At 37.8% G+C, this 23,708-nt stretch overlaps 1 protein-coding gene across 1 annotated transcript; it reads left to right on the forward strand.

Annotated features, from left to right (window-relative positions):
- The first annotated feature begins 3,207 nt into the window (after nt 1-3,207).
- slc39a10 (solute carrier family 39 member 10) lies at nt 3,208-23,538 on the forward strand. Its single transcript, XM_056754294.1, has 10 exons — nt 3,208-3,336; nt 11,891-13,048; nt 13,124-13,298; nt 13,405-13,580; nt 14,257-14,430; nt 14,662-14,782; nt 14,950-15,261; nt 15,350-15,430; nt 20,647-20,837; nt 21,027-23,538. The coding sequence occupies exons 2-10, from the start codon at nt 11,912-11,914 to the stop codon at nt 21,177-21,179; spliced, it is 2,520 nt and encodes an 839-aa protein (XP_056610272.1). The 5' UTR covers nt 3,208-3,336; nt 11,891-11,911; the 3' UTR covers nt 21,180-23,538.
- Nucleotides 23,539-23,708: the final 170 nt, after the last annotated feature.

Genomic DNA, 23,708 nt, shown 5'->3' on the forward strand with positions numbered 1-23,708 from the left:
TGTGAAAAGTGTTGAGATAGAACAACAACAGATGACACGTCATGTTTTATAGGCGAAGCGAAGGAAGAATGGGGAAAATTAACAAGTTAGTAGTTAAACATATAAACTATTGCATGTTAACATTTTAATGCCAACGGCATGCCAGATGTATGTCACCAATATACGGTGAGTAAAACTGACACAATACTTCAAGACTTCATTCGATAACACATTTTTACTTTACTTCTGTTTGTAATATTGTTTAAAAAGGTCAGCCATATGCTTACAAGATGATCCCAGCTTTAATGCAATGCAAAATGATATAACATATATACAAAACTTAATTATATCTTATAAAGATTCCATTTGCAGAAATGTTTAAGAAAGGTCAAGCTGTTTACTCATGACTGTTGACTTACCCGCAGTGGGTGTATCTGAGGGAAAGGTTAAACTCACAAGTATTTATAATACACTGCATCCACCACCAAAAATGGACACAAACTGTACAGATACTACGGCGTGTCTGAGATGATGTTTTATGTAGGTACACAAGTAAGTCAATATCATACTGAGAGGTGCTACTGTACATTTGAAATCAAAACAGCCCTCTCAAGTTTTTCAAACTGCATTATTTAAGCTTTCCTTATTCTCCTTTTACACAAAACTCAAATGTGCTCTGTTTTCATCAAAGTGGCATCCATTACAGATAAAATGCTTTTGTCTTCACAATGCCAATGTTTACTCTCGTGGCCTTGGCTGATCAAAAACACACAATTTTGTCTGTTCTTCAAACAGAAGATGCTGTGGCACATTTTGGGACCACTGTATAACACACAAGGATAAAAATCCCCCATACCTGAATTCAACACAAGAATGAAAAAATGATGATCCGGTTGCACTATTATACCCTGTGCATGAATAAACAAATTAATACACACACACACACACAAAATTAATTAAACTTTGTCTTATTATAAATGAATACTTTTATTGTTTTAATATCAGAGGATTTGGCTCATAAAAAGTAACAACTAAAACTGAAACTATCCATAAGGCTGAAGAACATTATGCAACACTGTAGAATCTAATATTCTCAGAATATCTTTAGGCTCAGCACGCATTGCACTTCCTGTTAATGTTATTACAGAATGCCAAGACTGCACCTCTGGGGCTGATTTCTGTTGCATAGATTCACAAGTCCACACTTACAGGGCTTTAATGGAAAATCATGTGCATTATGAGATATTTTGCTGCCAAAGGCCTAAACTCACCTTAAGGCTAACACTAGCTAACTTAAACTTACCATAGACTATTGTAACAACACTATCTCACCGTTTAAGTTCAGACATAAGCAGCGTCAATAATTATTAGTTTATTATGTATAGAAACTTAACAATGTTATAATGTTATTAAGTAAATGTGTAGTATTGCTCTCTGAAAAAGATTGGCATCCTCAGTCCTAAACTGTGGAATGGATTAGTTTTGTGTTTTTAACACTTTCTGGCAGCTTGCAGTTTTGGTCTCTAAATAATTAGGAAATATTGAATATTTGTGAAAGCTGGATAGTTCACCCAAAAAAAAAGGATCTGTCATCATTTACTGGTAGGAAAAACTTGATAATGTTCTGTTGAACACAAAAGAAGATATTTTCAAGAAAACAGTTCTGAAGCACTTTTGATTAACATTGTAGTTTTTACTACTATGGAAGTCCAATAACTGTTTGCTTACAAGCATTCTTCCAAATATCTTTCTCTGTGTTCAACCAATCAAAGAATGTATACAGGTTTGTAACAACTAGAGTGAGAAATTCATAACAGATTTTTTTAGGGGGCTTAACTATCCCTTTAAGAAGATTAACAGAAGTTAACCATATCATTATTTATTTAACATAAAAATGCATCTTATAGATGTCGAATTAAACCATCAACAGGATTAGAGTTTTTTCTAAAGTTGTTTTATTTGGTTTATTTTAATGGTATTGCATGTGGTTTGTTTCCATCTCAAGCCTTTAAAGGTGTTGTGTGTAATATTAAGAAGGATTTACTGACAGAATGCAAAATAATATACATGACCATGTCTTCAGAGATAAAGACCTTTCATAATGAAGGTTTGTGTTTTTATTATCTTAGAATGAGCTAAAACCATCTACATACACAACGGGTCCTCTTACACAGAATTCGCCATGTTGTTTCTACATTAGCCCTTAGTGGACAAACTGCAGAGCGTCTTTCTTAAATACGAATCAAAAACGCATAAACATCTTTGTCCTGTGAGAGCCGCAGTAATGCTTCGAAAGGGGGAGGGGGGTGGAGTGAGCCGTTGGACGCAATTTTTAACCTTACCCCTAGACTCCGCCAAAATCTCCACATTAATCCTTTAAGTGACAGGTTAAGACGAGTTCCATTGGGACAAATTGTTGTAATGTTTAGTAGTTTTTTTGTTCGTTTCATTTTTTTGTTCTGATATGTGAGTTTTAAGTAGGATATCAGCAGTGTTGGGTGTAACTAGTTACTAAGAAATGAGTTACTGTAATACGATTACTTTTCCCTTGAAAATGTAAAGTAAGGGATTACTCTTAGTTTTTCTGTAATTTAATTACAGTTACTTCTGATGAAATTTAACTAAATACTTTCTGTACTATATATGTGTGTGCAATATTTTAATTGACATCAAAATTCAAAGTCTAACTTTAAAATCTGTGCTTTAATATATCATCCTCACATTTGTAATACTTTGGTCAGTTAACAATACTACTTTATGTAGTTTTATATTATTTAATTGAATAAATGAAGGGCTGTTTCATATCTTTGCTTGAATCACTTAACTAATCAAGGTTGATGTAGGACATTGAAAGTAATTAGTAATGAGTAATTAAATACTTTTTGGAGAGAGTAATTTGTACAGTAATCTAATTACACTATTGAATATGTAATTTGTAACTAGTAATTCATTACTTTTTGTTAGTAACTTGCCCATCAGCATATTGATATTGATGATATTTTAGTAGATAAAACTAAGCATCTTAGGGAATCCCCCACGTACATTCATAACATACAACATAGTCAAATCCGGAATTTTTTAAGCAAGGTGATGAAACGCATGAGGCAGAGTCCGCCACGAGCTCAGACTGGCCTCGCTCTCGCCTAGCGGAAGCACACGTCACAGAGCTCGCCCCAAGTTACGTAAAGTGCGTAGCACAACACTGAAAACATGGCGCCCATGGAAGCTACGAAACGTGTCTATACGTAAATAGATTGGAGAATGGGTTTTCCGCAGTAGGGTCGGGGTTTTGTGCAGTGCGCAGCGTGAGTGTTTTAGTACCGAGCGGAGAGGAGATGCACACGGCACTCGAGTGAGGTAAACTATATAAAACCGGCTTTGTTTTCACACACACTCCCACAACATGGACCCGAGCAGCTTCAGACGGGCACACGAGAGCAGTGATTTAGGATAATAAATAACAAGCATTTGAGTTATTATTGATTTCCTGGTTATTGGTGCTAGCAGTGTTAGCCGCTGTTTTCTCGATTTATAATCTTTCCGGCGGTTTCGCCGGTTATAGCGGCCGCTCGTAAAACTGCGCTTTAATGTTTGTCATAAATGTGTTTATATGTGCGAATTGTGTTGATGCAGTTTACGTGTATTAATATTGCGCATCCCATGTGCTTTTTGTGAAATGGTAAGAGAGCTTTGGGCTTTAATCGCTTGTTCTGGGTGAAGGATTAACGTTAGTCAATTTAGGAAGTTCAAAGTGTTAGTTTAGTCCTCAATAATTCATGCAGGTTCAGGCTTGAGATCATCTTTTGTGCTGGTTTCTCTATAACCTGCTGGTCTGTCCTGTGTTATTACTTATTAAAGACGTTTATGTATACAAGCTTTTGTTTATTAAATGCACAGTTCAACACATGTTCAATATAACTTGCCTTATGTTTTTGTTAATTGTCTGGTTCAGCATAACATGCGTTATAATTAAACCTAATAAAACCATATAAACATATAAATGTTAACCACGTCAACTGTATTACTTAAACCGAGACAAACAGCTTCGGATAAAGCAAATGATTTAGTCATCGCATTATTTATTTATGCTGTTATGGCGTTGGACGTGTTTCTACACGTACATGTGAAGTAAATTGATTGTAGTTTAATGTCAAAATATATGGATTAAATATAAATTCGTTTTAAGGATTCGTAGCTTTGTGACGGAAGTGCGTCATATAGACTGTCGGGACGCTGCATCATTGCGATGCTTGTTTCCAGTTCAGTCCGTGCACACCTGCGCAAACCATGTTAACCACAGTAACTGATGAATGTGCTCCCAGAGTCTCTGCAAGGGAATAAAGGCACAAGTTACTCATGCATAGCAATGTCAAGGTCATGTGTTTGATGCCCATGAAATGCAATAATAAATTAAAAGTAATAAAACATTGGCTTGATATCGTTTTGTTTAATGTTGTCAAACGAGCCACAGTTTAGTAATGGATTTAGTAATGAACACAACACGTACAATGAATCTGCATATTATTGATATAATCAATTAAACTGTCTGTGTTGTGCGAGCACATGCGACAAAAATGTTGGAAAACATTGCAATTGAGGATAACCATGTGGATATGTAAGCAGAGACGCTGCAATGTGTCAGTTTAATTCTCAGGCTTAACCAGAAAAGTCGGCATTACAGGTTTTGTTTGTAAGCGATACCACAGATAATGGAAGTATCTACCACAAACTGGTCCCTTCAGTGCAGGATTGAAGAACTGTGAGGATGATTATGATATTTATTTTATTTTCTCAAACATTTTCTGTGCTGGTGTATATAACATATGATTTTGGCAAATGCAGTCTGGCATTTCATCATGTGACTTGCACAAAAGAGTATTTTGGTTATTTTATAATCCATAAGATTATTCACGTGATTAGCTATAGATGCCTGAACATACTGAGCAGCTAAGCGTACAGTTACAGAGATTAAGGAACAGTGTCTCACTGGGTGGAGTCTCATTAGGGATAAGACTAATTATATTTACAGTCTGGCTTTTTGGGCGAATGATGTTTTATAAGCGTACACGTTACTTCTTGGGAAATTTAATTTGGTTGTTTTATGATTAAAACATATCTAAGATATATATAGACATTGAAGTGGTCATATTGGGATGTATAAAGTGTTTTATGCTGAACTAAAAGTTTGTAGTTAGACTGACTGTATAGAAACCATTCTAGCACCTTAATTCGGTTTCCTTGAACCTTCTTTAAACTCCCATTAAGACTAAAAATAAATAAAAGAATGACTTGAAAAACCCGGGTCAATTCAATTTTAGATCATAAGCTTGTTGACAGTTTTGATATAATTGTTTGTTTGTTTGTTCAATTAATATCTGTTTCTGATGTGATACACAAGACTTCAAGGATCATCTGAACTTTCTTAGTGCTGGGGCATCATTCTAACAATGGTCTCTTCAAGAAACCCAAAATACTAAAGTGATCATACAGGCTTCTCATATATCTGATATCTTATTTTCATCTAACTTTGCTTGAAATTTTAAATCGTAGAGTCCTTACCCTATAATGCACAACCAATGTAATATTTATTTAACCTGTACTGTGTACATGTATGCATTTTTACATCCCTTTCTGGTGCATTGCACATGTGATGATTTTAGTTGTGTTGTGTTGGCTTTACACAGAACTGAAGGATTGATTGTAACTTTAAATGATAGGTTCTGGTCTCGTGACAATATAATTTGTTTCGACCCGTCCCTATATATAGGCCTAATTGTTGAGCATATAGGTCTATATCTATGTATAGGGACGAGTCAAAATCGTTTTGCCCATGGCACGCACAAGTGTTTTGTGCAATACATACAATTGCATACATACAATATGCAAAAAGATTATTGAAAGATTTATGGATTCCCATTAAAATACATTATCCTATTTGTGTCTATTTAAAGAAGCCTCAGCATAACAGCTCTCGAGTCTAATGGACTTCACAGACTAAAGTCTTACTGGAAAAACCTGAATTACAACCATCAAAGTATTTTCTCCCACACCACCAGGAAAATACCTGAGAATTACTTAAATAGTGCCAGCTTCCCTTGCTGATATTTAAACCCTGTTACTGACCTTTGAAACCAATTTAAAGAGGTTGTTGTGCTAAATTACACTTAGTTGGCTGTAGTAAGGCGGAGTGGTAGCACATGGTATGTGTCTGGTGTAAAATTGTGTATGGGTAGAATTCTATAAGATTACGGAGTAGAAAAGAAAGGTTTATTTTTTGCACAACAGATAAATCCTGAATTCGTAGTCCACTGTTCACAGAAGTCAAACTCAAAAACTTTTTTCCTTGATGCATCCTTATGACCATACTCGGCAAATTAAGCTTAAACATTTTTTCCTATATTTGATGGATATTTGAGGAGCTGATTAACTCCAATCTCCCTCCACCCACTACCACACACCCACCTACTAACACACACTTGTCCAGTAGACACGTCCACCCTCCCTCCTCCACTAAATCACCACATTTAAAGGGGTTCAAAACACCAGACCTTGTTTCATAATTCTGTAGAAGGGCATTTGCTTACAGAGTTGATACTTTTTGACCTGTTTGGACAGAAGAGGTAAGCTGTCGGATGCACCTGTAGGCAGAGCCGCATATACTAGACTGATCCGTACTGTAAGTTTAGAGTGTGGATAGACTGTTGAAAGCCTATCCTTATTGTGTGAAGATCAGAATTTTGAGCGAGAGCAGCGAACAGGGAACAACTAGACTTTGGGTTGACCAGATTGTTTTGGGGTTGGTACTTTTGGAATTGGCTTTAGCTGCCATTGATTTTGCCTGCAATGTTTTGGGTGTTTGATGAATCTGTTTTAGTTGTCATTGTTTTGCTTGTAGGTTTTAAGTGTTTAATGTGCATGAATTTGTTGGTTCATTTAAAAAATAACATCCATGACTAGGTTATTACAGGTCACGTAAATGATGCATTGCGCTTCTTTTTTGCTTCATGTGATCAAAGCAATTTAAATTGTTGTTTTGAAGATGAAGGCTAGTTTATGATCAAATAACAGATGTAAATGAAGTTTTACGGTCAGGTTAAGCATCTTGGTTTTGCGTGAAAAACATTCAGGTTTGTTTCTGGTATTTACCACGTTTTTACCTTGCTTCAGGGTTCAGTTCATAAACATGAACCGAATGACTTGCTGTTCTGGACCTTCGTAGTGTCTGTTTATTTTGAAGGTGTGTGTGTTTGGAGTTAAGAAGGTCGTGATTATCAGGCCTTTGATTCTCAGCTTTTCACACCCCACCCATTTCAGCAAGGCCCGTATGGACCGTCTTATTTTCAACATGGACTATATTGATCTTTTATTGATAACTTTTTGAAAGGTTTACACAATTTGGTTAATAAATCTACACCCACTGGACTGAATCTCCTGCATTTTCAGCAATATGTTGCTGTCATTTCTTTATGAATGTGTAGTTTCCATCTGTTGTGTGGCATCTGCTCATTTCTCATGCCTCAAGGCCAGTCCTGACATACATACTGTGTACACGTTTAGAGAGAAATCGGTTTGTTTTTAGTCTGTTTGTCTTTATTTATAAAGCTTGACTCTTAATGTTATTAAACAGCCGACGGATTAGCATTGGCATTTGTGTGAATGTGGATGCAACAATATGTTGAAGTTATCCCATTTCTTAAACTAGAGTACGTTTACACGTTAAAAAACGGACATGTTTTTCCTTCGCGTTTTTGAAATATTTTACGTACAGACGACAGCGTTATCAAAGCAATCTGCATTCACATGGATCCGGGAAAATGAATAAAAAAGATGTATTATGCATGCCAGGCCATTGGATGACGATGTTGCGATGTAAAGAAACACTACGTGCATGCGAACATACGCATACAGTGTTTTGATCTAAAAGCGCTTTTAATACACTTTGTCTGCGTTTATAGTTTGGGTATATAAATACTATCTTTCCGCTGGTTGAAGTGGTGCAGTAAATCTACTTTTTTCTGGAGAAAGGATAATAAGTATGGCACATGGCACAAACATGCAGCATGGAGGCCGCCAGTATTGTTTGGGGAATACTTGCGTATGCCTACAGACTTAACGTGTAATACACATAGGCATATCGTCATCGTTTTTAGAAAATGGTGCCTTCAGAGATAACACGGAAATTATAATGCCTTCATTTTTTTCCAAAACATGCAATTTGAGACCTGTATTCAAAAGTTTGCATTTTCAGTCTCCCAAAACTCTGATTTTCGTGTAAATGAATTCACATAATAAGTTTTCTGTTTTAAGCCATAGAAAGGCTTCGGCAGAGAAATTATTTTACTTGTTATTGCCTTAACAGTTTATTAACACTTAAAAGTGCCATTACAGATCAGATCAGTGCACATTGAAATGTACTCGTAGGTTAGATGTCAACTTGATAAAAGTGAAACTTCAAATGTTGAAATGTGTCCATTTGACATATTGATGCAGAAATGCAGCAGTCAGCGAATTGAGTGAATTTTAATATCAGTTAAAGGGGTTTTGTGCTGAACCTTTATTAGTTAATTTGGGACTTAAACAAACTCCAGATTATAGGGTTGATTATTTAGATGTGATAAAAATCCACATTGGCCACAGAATGAATTGGAGAGGAGTATTGGTGGGATAACCACACAGTTGTAAGCAGAGGAATTCACCGGGGGTGGACTCATGCGTGACTTACAAGAGATGCTCAGCCTAGGTCTTGTGAGAGTCATATGAGGCATCTTAAGGGCGCTTGCTCTTTCTCTCCCTCTCTTTCATAGTTTTAGGTTTATACATAATGAAGAATAAGACTACAAGAATTTGACCATAGAGCTTATTTTGATCTCTATAACGCTTTACATAAAACTATCAAATAAACATTGATAGTCATGGCATTTAGAGTTCATAGCAATCATTGTATTATGAAGTGCTGTAAGAATGACTTGAATTTCTTTATTTTTTTATTTCCGTGCTTCTTTCCTTTCTTCTTTTCTTTAGTTCGTTCTTTCCTTCCTTCCTTCTTTACTTTCTTTCATTCGTTGGTTATTTCTTTCTATCTCTCTATAATAGTACCATAATATTGATTCAATATCGGATGCATCGTCCATCAGTGCAAATGTGATTTATGTACCATTTGGCAAACAACCTTAGTACACTTTTATTCAATTAAATATTGTCATTTTTCTGACTTATTTTTGCTGTTTAGAATATCTAAAGAAAGATCAGATCAGGGAGCAAAGATGGCAACACTGTAACACCATACAGAGCTATTAGAGAGATGAATCATTAAAAACACACAGATATTTGGTCATGGAGTAGTCTGTATTTGCTGACAGGGTTTAAGTTAATCTAAGATCATTACAGACAGTAATGGAGTAGATAATGGAGTTCCATTGATTTGCATGTGAACACTTAAACATACAGCTTTAGTGTTCAGGTTTTACTTCTGTGCATCTGTCTGAGACTTAAAGCCCCTGAGGCTGTTCTGATCTCAGCCTGTTTGTGTGTGTAAAGGCTCTGGGTAAACACAACTCAGAAAACGCCAAAGTGCGTTTTAATCTCGGCTGAGTTGAAGCAGTGAGGCCCTGTGATGCATGAGTTTTCAGTTCATCCATACCTGTTTCCGTTCAGACAAAACCCAGCATGCACACAGCACGGTTCCATCCAGAAGGTAAATCTCCAGTTGAGGACAGGATGCTTTTGAAACGAGTATAATCTGTTTGCTACAGCATGTATTAGTGTCAAACGTCTTTATTTGATTTTTGTTTTGCTTCATTTGATTTGAGAATATTAAAGGGGGTTTTACCAGTAGGCATTACCAATTTTATTAGATAACTCAAATTAAATGATTACAGGAAACATTTCACGCTATTATTATAGTTTTTATTTTTAAATGGTCATACATGAAATTTAACTGTATTATAAAGCATAACTTTTTTGTTTTGTCAAGGCAGGTTGTAGTCTGTAGGTTACTGCATGTAGTTGACTGCATGTTAAAAGTGACCAATCAAATGAGCGGAGACAGCTCCTGTTGTCCCGCCTCCATTGTCTCAAAGGTCAACCTCACGAGCGAACAAGTGTTGAGCAGTTACGAGAGCAAAGAGAGAAGCCTCTGCTCACAGACTGTGCTTTTGCACACGGAGCAGAAATGTGCGCTCGCGAGGGTGTGTTTCCACACGTGGAACTGTCCTGCTCGCTTAAAAAAAGCCATACACGGGCACCAACATTTGCATGTCAGTCAACCTGAAACTTTGAACGTACATAACTTATAGAGGTATTCAAATAATTGAGTTATTGCAAATTGTTGCAATAGGCACATTTGCAATATTTTTATAATTTTTATATATTGTGCAGCCCTGATTGAAAAACAGCTATTTTAATTTTAAGGTCTGTGTTTTCCATGTATGTGCTAATAAATTCATAGTTTATTTATTTAATATTAGACAATTTTTCAAGCCGCATAACCACTCCACTGACCATTGTTCTTCATCTAAAAGGTCGTTTTTTTGCCTGTTGTACCTTAAATGGCCTCGTGATATGTGAAATGAGTAACATCACTTTGTTGTGGGTTTGCGGTCTGGTCAGTTCACACTGGCCCTTTCTTCCATTACAACCTCTTTCAAAAGCCTGCATTACATTGTGACAGGATGACAAAACAATCCGCGCTAAAATGTGCCACTTAAATGTTGAATTTCACATGCCTTTTATCAACAGAAGAAAAAAATCCTCCTCTAGAATAGTCTCATGATATTCCTACAGCACATGACTGCCAGTTTATGTTATTTTTTTAGAAGATGATTGTGCGTTTTTTGGATGTCATTTAAGCAACAAAGAGCGTATTGAAGCAGCGCAGGCAAGATTTTGTGTCCCTGGCTCATCCCTATCTCCTGAAGGGTTCAGAGGTCACTTCATTCACATGTTTATAAACACCGTGTTGTGGAAAGGAGGGATCATAATTAAAGCATGTTTTGACCGCCTTCACGCTTCAGTTCAATTTCACACACACTTTAATACGCTGAAGGAGCACAGGCTGCCGTAAGTACTCCTCGCTGGATCTTTTCACTACACAAGCATGTGGATAATAGAGATTCTTTTGTGTTATATCAACCGTGTGAAGGCTTTTTTTTACAGAGTGTGCTAAATTGAGCTTAATATAACATTTTAAAGTATGAATTCAAGTCGCCCTTTGCAAAAACAGGTATTTTGGCGTCTATTGTAGCTCACAAGTGCACATTTATGTACTTTCAATCCTGCAACTGTTTGGCTTGTGATCTCTTTCAATAGGGAAGTTGATTTTATGACTGCAGCATAGTCCTCACTTTTCACACGCTACCGCATATAAATGCCTTTAAAGTCGTGCCAGGAACAATTCAAGGATAATGCGTTATTCATTAAGTGTATCTGATTTTATTCTGATTAAATTTTTCTGGTGCTGTCAGACCAAATGCATTTTTGTCCGAATGTGTATCTGTTAACTGTTAAAGCGAAAGAAAACAAATGTTAATCCATTAACAATGACTTTTATACATTTGTATGCAAATCTTTAAAGACTTCAATGTTAAAATCTCTTGTTACATTTAGCAGCAGGGTGATCACATTTTCTCCTTCAGGCTCACAGTAGCTGCTGTATGGGGACTATTAATATTCTTCAGTGCTTTTCCTCCAGGAAGAAGCCTCCAATAATGAAAACACACTTAGTTTTTATATTGATTTAATAAAGAAGTGATTATCTGAGTCTTAAAAAGAAGTGTAGTGGGAGTGGGGTAGAGCATGGCACTAGCAATGGCCAAGTCAGGTGTTAAATTCCTCGGCAACACGTACCCAGATAAAGAATTTTCATTACCAATAAAACTAAACGCCTAACTTTTGATTTCTGTTTTTTTTGCAGAGGTTTCGAAGCGAGGAGACAATGAGAGTTCACACACATACCAGGTTTTGCTTTCTCTGCGTGCTGACCCTCCTGTTCCATCACTGCAGTCACTGTCACGAAGGAGGATCCCACCATCACCACGAACACAGCCACGAAGACCACAAACATGACCACGTCCACAACGACCTGCAGATTTCTGAGACCTCGTGCGATGGCTTATCGGATTGGTTGTTGCACAACAACCACGGAGAGCCGGCGGAGAACGAGCAACATTACTACATCCATCGATTGTTTTGTCGGTACGGCAAGAAGGACCGTCTGGATTTTAAAGGCTTCCAGAGTCTGCTGCTGAGTTTGGGATTGGGAGAGGTGCGAGTTGTGGGCCTCGAGCATGAAGAGCTAGGACACGATCACATGGCCCATTTGGATATTCTAGAAGTTCAGGAAGGCCGGCATTCACATTCGGCCGGGCATCCGCATCATCACGAGAAGCCCCACGTGTCCCATAAGAACCACGAACCCTCACATGATGAAAACGAAGAGCTCGTATCCGTCGAGGAGCCACCATGCGCTGACACGGGAATCACAAGGAGCGAACTTGAAAAACATGTTCATGACAAAGACGGTGATCATGAGCACGGACACGACACAATTGAAGATCATGATCATGACAACGACACTGATCATGAACACATCCACACACATGATCCTCAAATCCACAATCACACACACTCGCATACTCATAGTCATGGACATCACAGTGACCAGCTGGATCATGACCACGACCATCATCATAAACCTACACAAGAAAACAATGACCTCAGCGAAGACCACACGCATGAGGATCACCACCATGACCACCATCATCACAAGCCCCCTCACCCTCATCTCCAGCTCACTATGGCAAAGCCTTCAACGCCAACTGAGCCACCCAACACTCAACTCAGACGAAGCAGACGGCCACCTAAAGCCCGAAACCAACGGGGCCAGAATAAGACCACCAGCACCGTTACTCATGCCGTCAGCTCACCGGAGCCCGAGAGCAGCGGAGATGAGCATGAACACAACAGTCAGGAACACGGCCCTGATGAGCTACCCAGAGGAAAGAGAGAGGTACCGGGAGGGATGATGGATCCTTCGGATAAATCACATGGTGTGCATCACCAACACGAGGAGGTAAATCTAAACCTGAATGTACAAACACTAAATGAAATGAGGACCAAGCCAAATTCTCTCTCTTTCTTTTCACAGTGTTTGAATTTAACACAGTTGTTGGACCAGTACGGACTGAACACAGAGTCTCTCATCTCTCAGGAGCAGTTCACGTATTTATGTCCAGCACTCCTCTATCAGATCGACAGACGCTTCTGCATCCTTCACTACCATGACGTTAAGACCAACACAATAGAGGAAGCTTCATCTTCAGGTGTCTTTAATTATTCTGTCGATAGTTTGTTCGCTCAGCTGTGAATCTCTTAGATATTTTAGATTGAAATCTTTGTGTGTAGTAAGTGCTGTGTATGTTTTTGCAGTGTGGATCTGGATGTGGGGTTTCGTTTCCATCACCATCATCAGTCTGCTGTCTCTGCTGGGTGTGGTTCTGGTGCCCATCCTCAATCAGTCCTGCTTTAAATTTCTCTTGACCTTCCTGGTGGCGCTGGCTGTGGGAACCCTAAGCGGTGATGCTTTACTGCATCTACTGCCTCATGTGAGTTTTGGCAGCCTTGATAGTGTAAACTAAAGATCACAGAGCTTACTATTGGTTTATGAACGTTTCCAAATATGATAATTCAATTTACTCAAATATAATGCCAACTTAGATGTTTGTTTTAATGCTGCTGTCTATACAGACGCAGACAAAATTAAGAGATCATTCCAAATTTTTATTGAATCAGCATTTCTAGATGTATTGTGACAAAATCAAATCTCAGGAATGATATCCAACACTAATGTAATGGCAGCATGACAAGACGCATGAAAACTGTGATATAAATCAAGGTTTTCAAACAAAAAATATTGATTACACTTTCATAAATACATGTAGACATATTACATTGTATTGCTTAAAAGAGAATATGAACTTGTTTTCTTTGCAGTATTTGAGGTCTGAAACAATACAGAGCATTTTGTTCTGTTATTTTGACCTGTTTCTCCAGTTGTCATTTTCTACAAATAAATCCAGATAGAAACAATGGTTCCAATTGAAATTTGGTAGAAATATTGTTAGTATTTCACAGAATGAAACAAAAAAGTTTGTTTTACCTAAACACATACCTATAAATGGTTAATTCAAAAAAAACAAAAAATAATTTTAAAATGGTGTTTTTCTATATTTATCATTTGCATATTAAGGCTTCTTGTTAAACATCTCGATACACATACAGGCTCAGGAGGGCCACAACCACAGTCACGGAGTCCCCACAGAGCATGAACATGAGGTGGATTTTCTGATAAAGTTCGATGGTGTTTGGAAAGGACTGACAGCGCTAGCAGGAATCTACCTCCTCTTCATCATTGAACACTGCATTGGCATGTTCAAACACTACAGAGACCAAAGGGTAAGAGACAACACAGTAAACACAGGAAAAGTACATTAGAAGTATTAAAAGTTTCACAAAACAACCTAAAATGGCAAGGAAGCTGTTTCAGAGAGGTTGTTCTGAACACAACTAAAATGTAATTCCTAACTGCTGAAGATGGTGAAGCTTTTAGAGGCAGCGCTGCAAAACAAGCGTGGCTTTTTATTCTCAGAATCTAGTGCTTCTAAGCACTTTCGTGTGTTTTCACAGGGAAGTGTCTGCCAGAGGAAGAAGAAAGGAGAACAGGCGAAGATTGGCAGGAAATTGTCAGACCACAAACTCAACAGGCGTTCGGATGCTGAGTGGCTCCATCTCAAACCTCTAACAGAGGGTGAGTTCATACCCTAAACAAAAGAAAATTGAAAATGTTAATATCTCAGTTAGTGTCTCAGCTTCTATATTTTATATCCCGTACCCAAAAACTATAAGAATATGTAAATCTCTTTAAGTATACTTAATGCAGTAATAATATTTAGGAGCAACATTTCCATTTTGTAGGAGAGGGTTCAACATGTGAAGCCGGACACAATGACACACAGATGACAGAGTTACAGCCTCTAGACTCTCCCAGCAAGATGTTGCATGACGTCTCAGATTCTGAACAGCCCTACAAGGGAGCAGGAAAAACAGAGGAGGACAGGGCACCAAGAGGCAAGACGAAAAAACATGGACATGGCCATGGCCACGGACATTCACACCACGGACACTGCCATTCTGACCAGGAGATGAAGGACGCCGGGATCGCCAGCATAGCATGGATGGTCATCATGGGTGACGGCATGCATAACTTCAGTGATGGACTTGCTATAGGTCAGTTTGTGGACAGTGAGCTATGACTCCAGTACCACAATCATTCAGATGAATTTGTCTGTTTGACAGAAGGGTTTTTATTCTGCAGGTGCTGCTTTTAGTGCTAATATAACAGGCGGAATCAGTACATCAGTCGCGGTCTTCTGTCATGAACTGCCCCATGAACTGGGTAAGTTTCTTCAAATGTTTGTATGAGATACATTTTCTGACAGGTTCCAAGTTCAAAAGTAACGTGGAAAAAACATGGACGTGAAGGTCTCTCACTGTAGAGAGTAATAAAAGCGAAAGTTCACAATTTATGGCCTCACGCGATACAGTCCGTTTATCAAGCTGCTACGGGACTGCTTAAGCTGTGCAATACCCCCACCAGGGGCGTCATTTGTCATGAAGTCTGAAGTTCATCCCACCATCCAGTTGGCGGTCAGGAAAGGGTAATCGCCTCTCATATCCCCCTGTACACTGGATGACAAACAAGCTGAAATTAGGCCTGACTCAAGAGTTATACGACTTAAAATAGTTGTCGGAGCCGATAGCCTCATGGACAGTGCACCGACATGTGATGCTGTTCCGTCTCGTGGTCCTTTACCGAACTCACCCCCCTTCTCTCTCCCACTTTGCTTCCTGTCCTTTCTCTCACTTAACTGTACAAATAAGACAAATGTATGAAAATTGCACATTGAATCCCCTGAGAAATATTGATGAATCTAAATATAGATGTAGATTATATAGATCTGTTTTTTTCAAAAGTTATATGGCAAAGAAATGTTTAATAATATAAAAACTAGACATGCATCTGTTTATCAGCCAATGATCAGGGTCGATATGTCCTGTCAATCAAAACAGATCAGGAGAATGCAATGAAATACTACTCTGCATATAGGAAATGTTAAGAAACATCACCAGTTTGATGTTCAATATTTATACTCATTATGTCCTGGTTTCATAGACAAGGCTTAGCCTAAGCCAGCACTAGGTTCATTAAGGCTATTTTAGTCGCTTTTATTAAAATGCTGTGAAAAAAGTGATGTGCATCTTGAAACAAAACAATGGCACTGACATATTTTAAGATACGTCAGGGCAAGTTTTTTTCAGTTAAGAACGCTCCAAATTTATTTTAGTCTGGGACTAGTCTTAAGCCTTATGAATTAATAACATTGAAAAAATGTATACGAATATTATTTTATTATAATTAGAAATATTAATTTAATCTTCAGAATTTAGTTAATGCAAGTTAAAGTTGTAGGTCACTTTTAAAAAAAAAAAATTCATGATAATTTACTCACCCCCATGTCATCCAAGATATTTATGTATTTGTTTCTTTGGTTGAAAAGAAATTGGGGTTTTTTTTTCCCAGGATTTTTCTCCCTATAGTGGACTTCAATGGATTGCAAACGGTTGAAGGTCAAAATTACAGTTTCAGTGCAGCTTCAAAGGGCTTTAAACGATACCAGACGATGAATAAGTGTCTTATCTAGCGAACGGTCTGTCTTCTTCTTAAAAAAAATATTGTATATGCTTTATAAACACAAGTGCTTGCCTTGCTCTTTTCTGCGATGCGCGTATGTGACTTCACGTAATATTTAATTACATTGAAAAGGTCATGCTTGACGTAGGTGGAAGTACTGAGTAAGTGTCTACAAGTTGAACGCAAGTTTTCAATGTAATTACGTTTAAACTTTTAAATGCCTCTTAAAGATTATATAAAAACCCCAAAACCCACAAATAAATGGGCAATCCCAAGAAAATGTCAACTAAAAAAGTGTTTTTACCAAACGTTTTTACTATAGTGATATCACAAATATTATAGCGTCATATTTAATGGCTAAAACAAACGTTATTGTGTGTATTTGGTATAATGCAGTGTGTTTACTGGTTTACTTAAAAAAAAAAACAAATGAGTTTTCACACACCATGCAATACTGTTTCTCCTCTGTGCCCACCTTTCTGAAACGCCTCGATTTGTAACAAAGCTTACTGTTGTGAAAGCGGTGTGTGCTCTGATTAGCCAGCTACCCAATGCGTTGTGATTGGCCGAAGACCTCAAGCATGTGGCATAAATGTCACACCCCTTACCATAGCCTGATAATGTCACCGGTATTGAGTTTAAGCCTGAAGATGATCCAGAAAATGCATTTGACCAAGCGGATTAATCAACTTTGCCAGCACGACTTTGCAAGCGGAGCGAAATAGATCAGTAAGGTGTTATTTAAAAAACTATTAGGTATAACAATTAGCTTACTATAGCTAACTTCTCGCGCAGCCTTTGAAGCTGTGTCTCGACGCAACGTGACAAAATCAATAAAACATTATAAACGAGGCATTTGTTGCATCCAGCAACTCGTGTTTATTTCCATTTTTTAAAACAGAAAAGTTCTGCATTTCTGATATTTGTATGATGTTTAAACTTTATCAACAGAGGTTTAGTAAAATATACACAAATGGTTCAGTATGATTGTAACAAAAACGTTCTCTGAGTGCTTATGTCACATCCATAACACCGGAATTGCCTACATGTACATTATGCAGATGCGCTATACGGAAAGGAAAGCAATGGGTCTCATCCTTGAAACATTCTCAAATATTTGAGTAAATATATGAATGATTTGCGCATAAAATGGAATTTCCCGAAAACTGTCCTCCGCATTCAAATACTTCATAAATAAGGAATGCGTGCACACTCATTCATAATTAGCATAATTCCAGCCTATGAATTACAGCTAACCCTAAAATAAATGAATGAATTAACGTGTCTCCACCAAAGCGTTTTTAGCTAGCTGAAATAAAGCCTGGTGCTCTTCTGAAAATAACCAGCTGGTGGCGCTTGAGAGCACTTTGGATGCACTGTGCTTTTTTCCGGAGACAAGTTGGTTGCTATGTTTAGGAATATCTATGGCATTAACATGGAACGAGTATCTTTTTTTGAAGATTTTTTATGAATATATATAAAAATGCAATAACCAGCAATGTTAACTGTTCCATTGTTGTGTTGTGTGTTGTCCTCCACTGTGATTGGACAGCTACGTTAAAAGAGACAGTGACGAGGTCTGCGTTTTAAAGTTAAAGCTATAGTTTATAAAAAAACGCCGCTCTAGTGAGCACGATCAATGGCATAGCTTGATGACACTGTGAAGGAGTGTGGAATGATGGGTTCTGTTGTCTTCAACTCCACCACTGATGGCCATCAATCAGAAGAGAACGAGAAATCATGTTAGCTGATGATGTAAAGTAATACAATTTTGTAAATGTTGCGTATAATTGTGGTCCTTAAATAAGTGACTAATCGAAACAAGCTAGTGGGTTGCTAGACGCTAGACACTATTCTACATCTGTCCATGACACTGTCGTCATGCGGTTTCTGCGTCAGTAGTACTTCTTTACTAAGGCGCTAACAGGGTAACGCGGATATGATGCCCTTTGACAGGCAACTGCACAGCCCCATGTCAGTGTTATGAATGGCGATTTTCTCACGATTTAAAAGTAGTCTAAAACAATTGAGATACAGCTGAACAAAATATATAACACTGGCCAAGTGGATTTTGGATATTTTACTGCAAAATTGTTGGAAACTTTACCTTTGCAGGGGTCATATGGTGCGAATACGTTTTTTTCTATTATAATTTGCCCGTGCATGTATTAGACATGTAAAATTGCAAAAATGAAAGTGTCGGAACGAAAGATGCATTCTATCTAAAAGCCAATGCTCACCCAGACCTGCTTGAAACGCCTTGTGTAACCACACCCCCCCAAATCGACGTCACTTCGTGGTATGAGTTGTCAAAGACTGCCCAAATGTATACGCAAGTAAGGTGGGCGTACCTGTCAGTACAATTGCTATGGAACCTGATGTTTTATGTAGTTTATTATCGAGGCGTTAGATTTCCGTCATACAAATGCAATATTCAACAATCACTATGCACCGGTTAACCGGCCAATCATAACACACCTCGCTTTTCAGAGCGATGAGCTTTGTAAAAAATCAGCGCGTTTCAGAGAGGCGGGGCAAAGAGGAGATACAAACATGCACGGTATGTGAAAATACAGCGGTTTTGAACCTTAAATCATGTATACACATTACATTACATCTAAAACAAATGATAATATTCGTTTTAGCCAAGTCATGTGACCCTTTAAAGAGTAAAAAACTAAAAAAGAAAAAGTGCAAAGGAACACGTGAAATATCATTATTATACATTAAATGCACTGTAATCAGTTTGTCACAAAGAAAACAGAACTTTTGAATGTTTTGAGCACCATTTACAGGTGGTTGGGAGCAGGTGTAAACCAACTAACATTTTGAAAATACGAACATTTGTATGAATCCGAAAATTTAAATAAGAACGACTTTACGAACGATTTACACAAAAATTCATTCTGCTAGTGTTTCATGAATGAGGCCCATTGTGTGTAATTGCATTTATTTCTATAATTTTCTATTTATAATATATATATATATATATATTTTAAATGTATGCATCTACTATTTACTAAACCCCCACCAGTTCGTTACTGCCCCTGTATAACCAGTCTAGAAACTGAGCTGGTTAATGATAAAAAGCTTCTTGTTGTACTGCAGTGACTTTCATCCATCATCATGTGTCCTTTCTACATTATCAATTGACATCAGTTCACATGAAGGCGGAGAGCTCCTGCTGTCTTTTTGTGCCCTGCTTCTAATGTCTGAAGGGATCAAAACCAAACATTGAACTAAAACAACCACAGCTTTTAAAAGAAATCAAAGCTTTTTATTGTTATCATTCCACTTTTTGTTCTGTTTACACCGTCACTAGACATCACAATGTCAGACGGGAATAAAGAGGATTACTTTGATGTACAAATTGATCTTTTCCATTTGGTGATTGATGTTTTGATTTTTTTCACTGATAAGATGTGATGAAGCAGAGCTCTGAGTATCTGGACTCTTCATGTTATGACTGGTGGAAGATAAAGAGTCGTGTAGCACCCTGCAGTGCTGTTAATAGGCGTTGATGATGGTTTTAATTGAGCTGGTGACACAGAGCGAAGGTCCACACTGAAGTGTAGAGAGGACTGAAGGCTCGCTCGAGCATTGATGGATGTGAACGCTCCTCTAAGATCTATTTAGAAACTAGCAGGAGGCAGCATAGAGACGTTAGCCAGCTGTGTGTGCATCTGTCAGGCTGACGGAACACCACAGAACCACCACCACGCCATTTTTGTTACCCTAAAACAATTTTAAATTCTATCGACTCTGTTTGTTTTTCAATTTCTAATAACTTGTACGTAAAGAAAAACATTGAGTATGAACTCTTTTCGTGTTTCTAAGGCCACTGGATGCTTTGAGTTGGTTCTAGTTTATTGTTGTACATTATTGTTTCACGTTTCATTTTACGTCTCTGTTTATTTCAGGCGACTTTGCGGTTCTATTAAAAGCTGGGATGTCGGTGAAGCAAGCCATTGCGTACAACGTCCTCTCCGCCCTCATGGCTTACATAGGCATGGTTATCGGTACAGCGGTGGGCCAGTACACGCACAACGTCACCAGCTGGATCTTCGCAGTCACAGCTGGCATGTTCCTCTATGTGGCATTAGTGGATATGGTAAGATTTAACACCCCAGTTTCCAGAACTCAAATGTGATTAGCCTAGCATGACGGCTTAGTTAAAGAGACATTCATCTTTAAGATGTGAGGTAATGCTGCTGCTGTATGTGTAGTTTATTATAGCCCTTCAACCGTAATTGTTTTTGTTGTGCTATGAAGTTAAACCCCACCGTACGTTTCTCATCAGTTGCCAGAGATGCTTCATGGTGACAGTGAAGAGCACAAGCGCTGTGAGTGGGGTCACTTTGTCCTGCAGAACTTTGGCCTGCTCACGGGGTTTGGCATCATGCTGCTGATCGCCATCTTTGAAGAACACATCGTGCTGGACTTTGGTTTCTAGCAGGAGACGTGACTTGAGGGGAGACGTCGTCCATCAGCTACGTTCACACATGTGCTTTGCCTTAAAGTGGTTTTGTGATGGTACAGTCCTCTGAAGACAGCATCAGCGACTTACAGTGGACATGCAGATAAACATGTTTACATTTCATCAACCTGCATCTCATCGCTTGAACTCTTCAAGCTGGCTTTTAGCTATAGCTGCTTGGCCCTTTTCTCTCTTATTCGTTTGTCAAATCCAGACATATACACTGCAAGAGAAGCACTCCTCAGTATTTGAGTTGTGCCTTTAGTATTGTAGTGTGTTTTTTTGGACCGAGTCCTGGAGAGAAGCAGCTATTCAGTAGTCATCCATTCATTTAAATGTGTTGATCAGCGTGACTTGTTTGGCTCTTTCATTAGTCTGTCTTGTAGCTCACAGTCCATTCGTTGTGTCGTGCTGTGTATGTCTAGTGTTTCCACCATCGCAGTGTCAGGCACAAAACTATCTGTTTAAAACGGTGCAACAGAGCCCAGCTTTTTGGTTTGTAATTTATTGAGACCGGTACCGGTGAGAGTCGTGTGCCAAGACATAACAAACTTTCTTCTTTACTGGTTTAAACGCTGCTGCCAGTATTGATTTGTTCTTTATTACACTGTATGTCCTGTTCATAGTGATGGGAGAGACCTCTTTCTGAGAATTTCATTTGTTTGATTTTTATTTGATTACTGTTGGTTATAGATTGTACTATTTGTTTGGCCACGTTTAAGTATTTGAAGAAGTGTGCAGCAGCGTGATGCGGTGCTGCTGAATGTTCGGACACATTCAGAAGGTCAACTGAACACGGTAACTAAACAAGTCCAGTATTAACTCCAATGATGAAGCACTGTGATGTTTAAATGACGAACAACTAGCTTAACAAATCGGTACATCAAGGAAAACATTTTTTTGTAAGTCTACTTATTCGTTAAAAATGAGCATTTGTAATTTTGTTGATCTTCTTTCTGAATTTAGAAGGACGGTTCACCCAATATTATTACATATTCTGTCATCATTTACTCAACCTCGAGTTGTTTCAAATCCGTATACATTTCTATGTTCTGTTACACATAGAAAGATATTTGGAAGGATGCTTTTAACCAAACAGTGTTATGGCCACCGTGGACTATGGTAGTGGGGAAAATGACAATGCTAATCATAAGTCAGAACTGTTTGATTTCCTACATTCTTGAAAATATCTTTGTCTTTGTTCAACAGAACAAAGAAATGTATACAGATTTGGAACAATGGAGCAAATGAAGACCACATTTTTATTTTGGGGTGAACTGTCCCTTTAACTACACATTTATTTCATATCCAAGTGTTGTCATAGCCATTGACAGTTTAAAAAATAGAAAAAAAATGCTTTTATTTGTCATCCAGGTTACAGTTGAAATCATGATCCCAAAAGTAAATTTGCCACTGAAGATTTTTATTTGGGTTAAACATACAGGGATTTTCTAAACTTTTGTTCCTTTTATTTAAATGATATTACACTTTTGGTATGACTGGATGATTGCAAAAAAACAGAAACGCTAGCAAGCTATTTCGTGGTACTACATTTTGTGCAAAAGCAAATTTTGTAAGAACCATCCTTATTCTGTTTTAAATCTTAAATTAGCCTTTTATTTTGACAATCTAAACATTCTTATTGTTGACAATCTCATTATTTAAAACCAGCTCATCGTTTTTCATTTATTGATGTTATCTGCACTTGAAAAATCTGACTAGAATCAAATCATCTCTGAATTGGTGCCCATTGATGGATTTAGTTTTTGTTATTGAGTGATTTCATCATGCGCAAAAACAGAATCACAGCCTGTTTTTGGCACAAACACTGCATGTACCCGCAGTCGTCTCTACACATTCCATTGGCTATGTTCGCTGCTTGAATCCTCTGCGGTCAAAAGTTAGTAGGGCATGTTATGTGATTCATGCTTAACCTGTCACCATGTGACGACCATTATTTGTTATTATGAGGTTGTGTTATTAATTAAATAAATCAAATTTACCTGATTGGATGGAGACATGCATGAGACAAGTGAAAAAGCAAACTGTTTTTGTCTTTCATTTCTGCTATGAAAAGGAGAGATGAGAACACATAGTGTTGATAACATTCTCTTCCTTTGAAGTACTTAATTTTTTTACAACTTGAATGTAGTTTGGGGGTCAAGTGAACGAATCTTATCCCAGTCTTCGGAGAGTAGGTCTAAATTCTGTTTAAGTGAAATTGTCTGTATTGTTAGACTATAATGATGTTAAAATCTGTGAGAAAGTCTGAAATGCAAATGAAAACCTTGGACTGGATAAATAAACAGAAAAATAAAGACACACTTGTTCTCTATGCTTAAACTACAGTTTATTTGAAAGAGGACCATTCTGAAATGAAATCCAGACATTCATTACTGACATTACAGTAAGGTCAATAAAGTATGGACATTTCTTCAAAATCTTTTGTTTCCATGGCTTGAATGTTCTTGCTGTACATTTCTTTGTCAGAATTGAAAAATAAAG

The sequence above is a fragment of the Triplophysa dalaica genome, chromosome 8 (assembly GCF_015846415.1).
Source record: "Triplophysa dalaica isolate WHDGS20190420 chromosome 8, ASM1584641v1, whole genome shotgun sequence".
In the NCBI taxonomy this organism is placed as follows: domain Eukaryota; kingdom Metazoa; phylum Chordata; class Actinopteri; order Cypriniformes; family Nemacheilidae; genus Triplophysa; species Triplophysa dalaica.